Source organism: Mus caroli, unplaced genomic scaffold (assembly GCF_900094665.2).
Source record: "Mus caroli unplaced genomic scaffold, CAROLI_EIJ_v1.1 scaffold_14662_1, whole genome shotgun sequence".
Classification (NCBI taxonomy): Eukaryota; Metazoa; Chordata; class Mammalia; order Rodentia; family Muridae; genus Mus; species Mus caroli.
Genome location: NW_018389235.1, coordinates 23,360 through 32,838, shown reverse-complemented (window position 1 = coordinate 32,838; position 9,479 = coordinate 23,360). Strand labels below are relative to the sequence as shown.

The following is a 9,479-nucleotide window of genomic DNA, read 5'->3' as shown; positions in this document are numbered from 1 at the left end:
CCCCAGCAAGCTTCCAGCCCCCTGGTAATGGAATGTCTGAAGAGATGGACCCAACAAATTAACATAGAGGTCACATACCTCGGAATTCCCTAATGTGTTTTAAATCAGTCCTGCAAGTTTACTTGAGTGTCTCTCTATTCTGGTAATGGGAAACCCCAGCATGCTGGACTTCTGCAGAATAAAACATTCCTTGCATTTATATACTATTTGAGTCCAGGGTATCTTTGGCGAATCATGGACCCTTACATTTATCCTCGTGCTTGGTTATCTCCTATTACTGAAGGGGACTACCCATTCAGGTGAGATGACCTCAGTTGAACTGCAGGTTGGCTCTCAATCAAATCCCACACCCACAGGGCACTCAGTCAAATCCCTTACCCACAGGGCTATGAGACCATTACAAGCATTCACACATTCATTTGTAAATTATCCACTCCCATTTTAAATTCCTAGTCTATTTCTCTGACAAATCTATCCTTTGTTTTTGGAGACCAGTGCCATCACAGTATACCATTATGGCTTAGGATGCAGTCTCTTGCAGGATGACCAAGCCCATGCTGGCTTTTCCTGCCCATCTCCCCCAGGGATCCTTACCTAAGATGGCCAACCTAGTCTTCTCATCTTCCATTCCAGTCTTGACTCTCATGATCACCTCGGTCACTCGAAGGGAGCTCAGCAGTCCAGCTGGAGCCTCGTGCTTCCCAGTTCCAGAGACCTTCAGTGGGTTGAGAGACCAGGAAGTGGCAGCCCCTCCAGACCACCTGGAGAACTGGTAAAGGAGATGTCACTGGGGCCTTCAGAAATATAGTGGGACTCTATGGAATAAGTACTCCTACACTGTTGCGTGTTGTCCTCATGCTGTTTGAATTCTGATGTTAATTCTGCTTCCTCAAGAGAGGTTGTGCCCAACCAGCAGTCAATCTCATGTGAGCTCATGTGAACCTTCTCCCATTCTATCTGGTCAATAAAGCCTGTGATTGGACCATGGAGGGAAAGGTGAGACAGGGGGTTGGGAGAGTGACAGATAGAGAGGAGGAGGAAGCAAAGGTGGAGCAGAACCATGTGGCCAGGAGAAACCTCAAGTAGCAAAGGGTCTTTAAGCAGTGCTTTAAGTAAATCACTAACTAGGTAGGTAAATTAATATCTAATAATTGAGGGTCTTTAACCTTATTTTATTTCACTTGCACACTCCTCTGTAGGACCCCCCACTAGCTGTACACCTGTCAAGGTAGTGGAGCTTCAGGTGACTCTGAACTTGTGACTGGTGGGCATCCATTTGGAGACACCAAATACATTGTCTCTTGAATGACACAAGTGCTGAATGGTAACCAACACTTGACAAACCTTCCTCCTCCTTTACCCTTCAACCCTGTGACCACTGACCTCAGAGCAATGGTACCTGGCAGGACATGGGAATAATAATCCTGTCATTTAATTCCCTGGAGGGCTGCTCATTGAGTGGTATATCATGTATTTAACTTTCACAATTGTTTCATCCCCAGGACCAAAAAGAAAGCGCAGAAAGAGTGACCAGGCTGTATCTTGGGTGAGGCTATCAAATGTACTCTCTAGAAAGAAGACAGCATAAATGACAAGAAAAAGACTCAAATGTGCCTTTCCATTCCCATTTCAAGATTTCAAGATTTCCTAACAAACTTTTCTGACATGAGACATAGTAGAAGGAACAACTGCCTATTTTAGTGTCACCTCCCATAAACACACTAATCTTTCTGAGTTTTTTTTCCTCCTGCCTCTGGACAGCTGTGTGTTCCAGATTTGGTTGGCTTTTAGTTTTGCCCTTGTTTGTGGAGTGGGTTTCTTTGTTTTAATGATTAGCATGTGATTGTGTGTTCCATGGTACACATGCAGAGGTCAGAGGACAACTTGGTAGAATTGGCTCTTCCACAGTAAAACAATGCGTTTTTTACTTCTAGTAGTCATCTTTGCCTCCCCCTATTTAAATGTGTGATGGCTATTCTTGGTTAACAACTTGACTACACCTATAATTAACTAAAACCTAAGTGGCTGGGTACACCTATGAGGACGTTTTCTTCTGGATCATTAGAGATGGGGGAAGACCCTCCTTAAATCAGTCACCACACCTGCTAGCATAGAAGATATGGAAGAAGGAAGTTTTGACTCTTTGCCTGCTTGCTCTTTCTCTCTCTGTCAAGTTCATTCCTTCACTGGCATTAGACCCTACTTTGGGGGAGTTCGGACATGTACAGAAGACCAGATGAAACATCTAGCCTGTTGAACTGGATTCTTGAACTTTGCACTGGTAAACAGCCATTATTGGACTAACTGGACCACAGCCTGTAAGCCACTCTAATAAATGTGTAAGCTTCAGAAAGGTCCTAATGTCTCAACCATGTACTCTTCTTTCCCCCAAGCCTGCTAAAAAGGAGCCATCCCCAGACAGAAGTTTCCAATTGTAAGGTGAAGGTGAATTGCTATCTAGTTATTAAAGATCTTGTTTCTGTGAGGTCATCCTTTCTCTTTTCTCCCTTAGTAGCAGTTGGCCCTGGAATTGCTCCACAAAGATGTGTTAGGGGCACACAGCAGGCTCTCCACTGACCAGCCTTCTGTTAATGCACTGACTCATTTGGAGAACTGTTCAAATCCTCCTGTAGGTTCTGCTTTTCTAAGAATTTGATGGTGCAGGAAAATGCTTCTAGATGCCAGTTTAGTTTGTTTCTTTGGTCTAAGAGAGGGGGCATTTGTAATTTTGGGATAATTTATAGGTTTTTTTATTTATGTGTATATGTGTGTCTGTATGTGTGCCCTATGTCTGTGTTGTTGCCCAAAGACCAGAAAAGGGCTTTAAATCCCCAAGAGGTGAACATACTGTTAATTTTGAACCACCCAACATGGATGCCTAGAATCTAATTTGCATCCTTCAAAAGATCCAGAAACATTCTAAACCACTGAGCCATCTCTACAGCCTGTGATTACTACTTTAAAATACCATTAGTACTTAAAAAAAAAAAAAAAAAAGATTAAGTGAGCTAGGAATATAGCTCAGTGACATTTGCTGAGAGTACAGAAAGTTCTGTCTTCAGTCCCCAGTACTGAGAAGGAAATGTTGACAAATGTGCATTATGGTTATCTTAGTTGCTGTTCTATTATGTAAAGAAATACCATGACCAAAGCAACATATAAAAGAAACACTGGGGCTGGCAAGATGGCTCAGCAGGTAAGAGCACTGACTGCTCTTCCAAAGGTCCTGAGTTCAAATCCCACAACCACATGATGGCTCACAACCACCTGTAATGAGATCTGATGCCCTCTTCTGGTGAGTCTGAAGTTAGCTATCTATATTTATGTATAATAATAAATAAATCTTTAAAAAAAAAAAGAAAGAAAGAAACACTGAATTAGGGGGTTGCTTACAGTTTTAGAGGGTTAGTCCATTATCATCATGGTAGGGAATGTGATAGCATGCAGGCAGGCTAGCATGGTGCTGAAGACATAGCCAGGAGCTATATCCTGATCTACAGACAACAAGCAGAGTCTGAGATTGAGACTGGCAAGGACTTTTGAAATCTCAAAGCACACCCCCAGTAACACACCTTCTCCAACAAGGGCACACCTTCTAGTCCTTCCCAAACAATTCCATTTCCTGATGTCTACGCAGACAAGTATATGAAACATTGTTGCCATTTTCAATCATACTACCACTCTGGTAGTTCTAGAGCTTCTGAGAAGATCAAAAGTTCTAGTTAGCCAAGCCATGGCAGAGCACATCTTTAATCCCAGTCCTTGGAAGGCAAGAGCAGGTGGATCTCTTGAGTTCCTGGATGGCTAGGGCTACACAGAGAAACCCTGTCATGGGGGAAGGGGGCGGAGGGGGTGAGTTCAAGGTCACTTGGGAGGCAGAGATAAGTCTGGTCTACACAGTGTGTTCCCAGAATGTCAGGCCTATGTAGAAAGACCCTGTCATCTAGGCTATGTAATACCAAACAGTGTTTTGAAACTTGTATAGATTCTGGAATAACTAAATCAAGTTGACCTATAATCCATCCCTCCCCAATGCCACTAACCTAGTTGTGGTGTTGTGCCTTTAATCCCAGCACTCAGGAAGCAGAGGCAGCCAAATCTTTGTGAGTCTGAGGTCAGCCTGGTCTACAAAGTGAATTCCAGAATAGTCAGGGCTACACAGAAAAGCCCTGTCTCAAAAGGGGAAAAAGAAAAAGAAAAAGCCTCCATACGATCAGGCTGTATGCAAACCTGTAAAACCATTTTCTTAATTAGTGATTGATGGGGGAGGGCCTAGCCTATTGAGGTTGGTACCACCCCTGGGCTCCAAGATGCTATGAGAAAGCAGGCTGAGCAAGCCAATAAGCAGCAACCGCTTCCTAGCCTCTGTATCTGCTTTTGCCTCTGAATTCCAGCACTGCTTGAAATTCCTGTCCTGACTTCCTTCTATTATGAGTAGTGATGTGGAAATGTATCCCAAATAATCCTTTTCTTTCCCAAGTTGGCCATGGTATCTCATCATGGTAATGATAACCCTAATGTGTCTATCCATCTATGTCCACCTGCCTCGTGTTTACTTGGATTCTCTAGAGTCACAGAACTTATAGGTAGTTTCTATATAGTAAGAGAATTTATTGATGACTTACAGTCTGTAGTCCAACTCCCAACAATGGTCAGCAACTGCTGTGAATGGAAGTCCAAAGATCTATCAGTTGCTCAGTTGCACAAGGCAAGCAATCGAAGAAGAGAAAGAGTAAATCTTCCTTCTTCCAATGTCCTCCAGCAGAAGGTGTAGCCCAGATCAAAGGCATGTGCCACCACGCCTTTAATCCCAGATGACCTTGAACTCAGAGATCTCCCAGTCTTAATCTTCTGGAATTCATAGCCACTATGCCTCAAGATCTCCATGCCAAGATCCAGGTCAGAAACTTGTATCTCCCAGCCTCCAGATTAGGATCACTGGTGAGCCTTCCAATTCTGGATTGTAGTTCATTCCAGATATAGTCGAGTTGACAACCAGGAATAACCACTACACTTACTGGAGCAGAGAGTCACTGCCACAGTAATTAGTGTTCTCATTTGGCTTTAACATGAATTCCCATGGTGTTTCCTCACTAACAGCTGTGGTCCTAGAAAATCAGTTCTGCTAGGGAAGGCTTTGAATTGTGCTTAGTTTTACCTTCTGATTCCCTTTAAAAGAAACAAATGAGGGCTGCAGAAATGGCTCAGTGGTTAAGAGCACTGGCTGCTCTTCCCGAGGTCCTGAGTTCAATTCCCAGCAACCACATGGTGGCTCAACAGTCAAGAACACTTGCTGCTCTTACAGAAGACCGTAGTTTGGTTACCAGCACTCACATGGTGGGTGGGTCACAACCATTTGTAATTCCAGTTCTAGGCAATCAATGCCTTCTTCTGACCTCCTGCTTGGCAGCAGGCAGGAGGGTAAGGCACATACGGAAATGCAGTCAAAATATGAATACACCTAAAATAAATAAATTTGTTTTCTTATTATTTTTCTTTCAACTATGGAATCATCTCATGAGACCAACAATTTAGCTATTAAAAGAAGCATTTATGGACTGAGCTTTTGAGAGATGTTGACAAGTAACGAAAGTGCATCTCCTTACCCTGACAGAATTGGTGAGGGTAAGTCTGAATAACCACAGGGCTCTGTGGAAAAAGATGTCAATGATTTAACAGACTGGTCTAGAAAAGCACCCACCAATACAGAAATACCATTTGTGATATACTATTTGTGAGACCTCAAAAGAAGAGCCTCTTCTCACGTCAGGACTGCGGGAAGGCCTTTAGTCATGGGACTCAGCCTAGTCAGCATCAGAAAATGCACACTGGTGAGAAGCCCTCTGAATGTAAAAACGGTAAGAAAGCCTTCCTATGGCGTAATCAGTTTACTCAACACCAAAATATTCACACTGGGAGAAACCTCATGAATGTAGCATCTGTGGAAAGGCCTTCTGCCTTTTGGGTTTGAGCTTTGTAATTTATAAGAAAATTCACACTGGTGAAAAACTATCCTTATTTAAAGACTGTGGGGAACCCTTTAGACGAGGTGATGAACTCAATCTGCATCAGCAGCTTCATACTGGGGAGAGAGACTCTGAGTGGAACGACTGTGGGAAGACTTTTAGCCATCTCTATAAATTTCTGCAACACAAGAGAGTCCACAGTGATGATAAGCCCTATGAATGTAAAGTCTGTGGGAAGGCCTTTATTTGTATTTCCAACCTCAGTCAGCATAAGAGAATCTACACAGGTCAGAAACCCTTTGAGTGCCAAAAGTGCGGGAAGTCCTTCACTACAATCAACTACCTCACTCAGCATCAGATGATTCACCCTGGGGAGAAGCCACGTGAATGTAGGGAATGTGAGAGAGCCTTTTAATGGGTGTCAAGCCTGGTTAAACACAAGAGAGAGCATTCAGGTGAGAAACCCTATAAATTTGCAGAATATGGGAAGGTCTTTAATTGTGGCTATTACGTCACCCAGCATGAGAGAATTCACACTGGGGAAACCCCTTAGAAATGTAAGGACTAAGGGAAAACCTTTATATACAGATCAAGCCTTCTTAAATGTGAGAGAATTCATACTGGAGGGAAAACCCGTGAGTGTGAGGAATGTGAGAAGGTCTTTAGTCATAGCCACCAGCTTAGACAGCATGAGAAAATTCACATGGCAAAATGGTGTAAAAGAGTGTGGGAAGGTTTACAATAAGCTATCCCAGAGAACATCCGAAGACTCACAAACATTGAAAGCATTGACTGACTACAAAGCGTTTACCAAGGCCTCTGGCATACATCTGTTCTTTTTTTTTTTTTTTTTTTTTGGTGAGTAATTTATCTTAAGCCAGCCTTCCAAGGTCATTTTCCAGAGGTGAATTTGGAAGAGTTATAAACATCACTTTTCTTAGTGGTCACATCCTTCCAAACTGGCATTTTTACTGAATAAGTTGGTTGATAAATTCATAGAAGCACACCAACACTGTTCCACCATTTACTACACTTCAGGCTCATTCTAGGGAGCAACCCTGCTCATGTGACACTCTTAGGAAAGACAGCCTTAAGTCTTGGCAATATACCATGCCAGCTAGCATTACTGTCCCACCCCTTTGCTCTCTGTGACACTCACAAGCTGCTCACCACCCTGATAAACTTATCATGCACTGAAGAAAAGCAATTGAAAATGCACGTAAGACAGCTTGCTAATCAAGCTCCACAGCTTGAACCCAGCCTTCCTCAGTGTTCAGAGAACACACGCTTTAGCCTGGGCAAAATCCAACACAAAGTTATTCAGTAGTAAAATGTTGAGTGTCTCACATAATTTCTTGACTAATGGCCAGGGATAGTAGCAAGTGCCTGTGATCTCAAGAGGCTGAGATAGAAAGATTGAGAGTTCAAGGCTAGCCTGAGCAATATACCAGATTCCAGACTCACCTACATAGCATAACCCAGTGTCAAAAAAAAATAAAAAAATAAAAAAAGAACAAGAAGAAAAATATTGTTTCAAAAGTGAAAATCAGTGGTTGTATCGAGTACACTTTAGCACCATTGTGATATTGAAGAGTCTATTATTCTATGATTATACTAAGTACACTGTCATACCATCTTGAAGTTCAAAAATCGGAACTTAGGCCGGGCATGGTGGCTCACGCCTTTAATCCCAGCACTCGGGAGGCAGAGGCAGTTGGATTTCTGAGTTCGAGGCCAGCCTGGTCTACAAAGTGAGTTCTAGGACAGCCAGGGCTACAGAGAAACCCTGTCTCGGAAAAACCAAAAAAAAAAAAAAAAAAAAAAGGATTATCATACTTGTTTTTCTGATATCTAAACAGGGTAGGGGTGCAGCTCAGGAATAGAACAGTTACATGGAAGATGCAAGTCTCTGGCTCTGATGCCCACCCATCACAGCAGAAAAAGTTCACATTTTGATAAAGCTTCAATAGTAAATTTTGTGTTCACCCAGTCTCTACATGTTATTTCTGGTTTTGTGTGTGTATAACTGAGTGTATGTACATGCACCACATGCTTTCAGGAGCCTGCAGAGGCCAGTGGGAAGTGTTGGATTCCTTAGAACTGGAGTAACAAACAGTTGAACAACCACGAGAATGCTGGGCATCAAAGCCAGGTACTGTAGCAAGTTTAATAACGGAGCCATCTCTCCAGCCCATATTTGTTTTTGTTTTGTTTGATTGATATTCCCAACACCACCTCACTGCATCACCATGAAAGCTGAGCTGACCTCAAACTTGTGATCCTTCTACCAAAAATATGTTTCAGGTATATGCCATCATAGCCAGCATGTCTGTGAATCTTAATAGGAATTGAGCATTCGGCCATCTGGCTGGGTGTGGTGGCATGCACTACAATCAGCACTCAAGAGGTCAATACAGGAAGGTTGCCTGAGTGGAGACCGACCTGGGTTAAATAATGAAACTGTGTCTTTGAAAAAAAAAAAAAAAGTTGGCAAGATGGCTCAGCTAGTCAAGACACTTGCTAGTAAGTCTGATGACCTGAGTTCAAGCCTGAAGCCCACATGGTAAGACAGATCTGACTCCCACAAGCTGTTCTCTGGTGTCCACATGCACACATAGCACAGATGTACCCACCACATACACACACAGAAAAATAAAGTCATATTTGTTCAAACCTCATTTATTTCACTTAACATAATATACATCCTCCAAGTTCATATATATGTTGCCACAGATGAACAATGCACATATATCTGGGAAATGTTTAAAATTTTTTAATGTTTTCATCACAAAACATAAACGTAGGGCTGGGGGATGTAGCTTGGTTTACCAATTGGTTGTCCGAATGTGCTTAAAACCCTGGCATGATGTTTAGCACCATAGTAACTGAGCATGAAGATAGGCCAGAGGTGGCACTTGCCTTTAATCCAAGCACTCATGGGGGAGATCTCTGAGTTCAAGGCCAGCTTGGTCTAACTTACTGTAGTAAGTTACAGGGATAGCCAGAACTACATCGAGAAACCCTGTGTCTTGAAAAACAGAACAAAAAACAACAACAAGCATGGTCCACACTTATAATACCAACACTTGGAGAACTGGTGACAGAAGGGTCAGGAGCTCATGACAGTTCTCAGCTATGATACTGTTTAAGGTGGGGGGGGGGCAGGGGAGGGGATATAGGGGCCAACAAGATGCCTCAGTGGGTAAAGCTGTTGCCACAAAAGCCTAAATACCTGAGTTCAATCCATGAGAAGTGGAAAGGGAGAAGGAACCTATAAAGTTGTCCTTTGACCTCCACAAACACTGTGACACATGTGTTCTCTCTCTCTCTCTCTCTCTCTCTCTCTCTCCATAAATAATAATGTTCAGAAGATCAAGTTCAAGTCTGACCTTAGCCACAGAAGACTAACTCTGCCCAAACATAAAAAGAAACAGATATATTAATCAGTTTTATTTAATCATTCTATAATATGTAAATACCTAAATTTTGCTGTCAGTTAAATAACTAAAGGGA

The 9,479-nt window shown here is 42.6% G+C and overlaps 1 protein-coding gene across 1 annotated transcript in view; it reads right to left on the bottom strand.

The window, feature by feature from the left end:
- Positions 1-594: 594 nt before the first annotated feature.
- LOC110288008 (cationic amino acid transporter 3-like) overlaps positions 595-9,479 on the bottom strand; it is a gene marked incomplete at its 3' end in the record, with an annotated part of 21,910 nt that continues 13,025 nt past the window's right edge. The window contains 1 exon segment of the mRNA XM_021154471.1: positions 595-769. Within this exon segment, the coding sequence (XP_021010130.1) occupies positions 595-769 (175 nt within the window).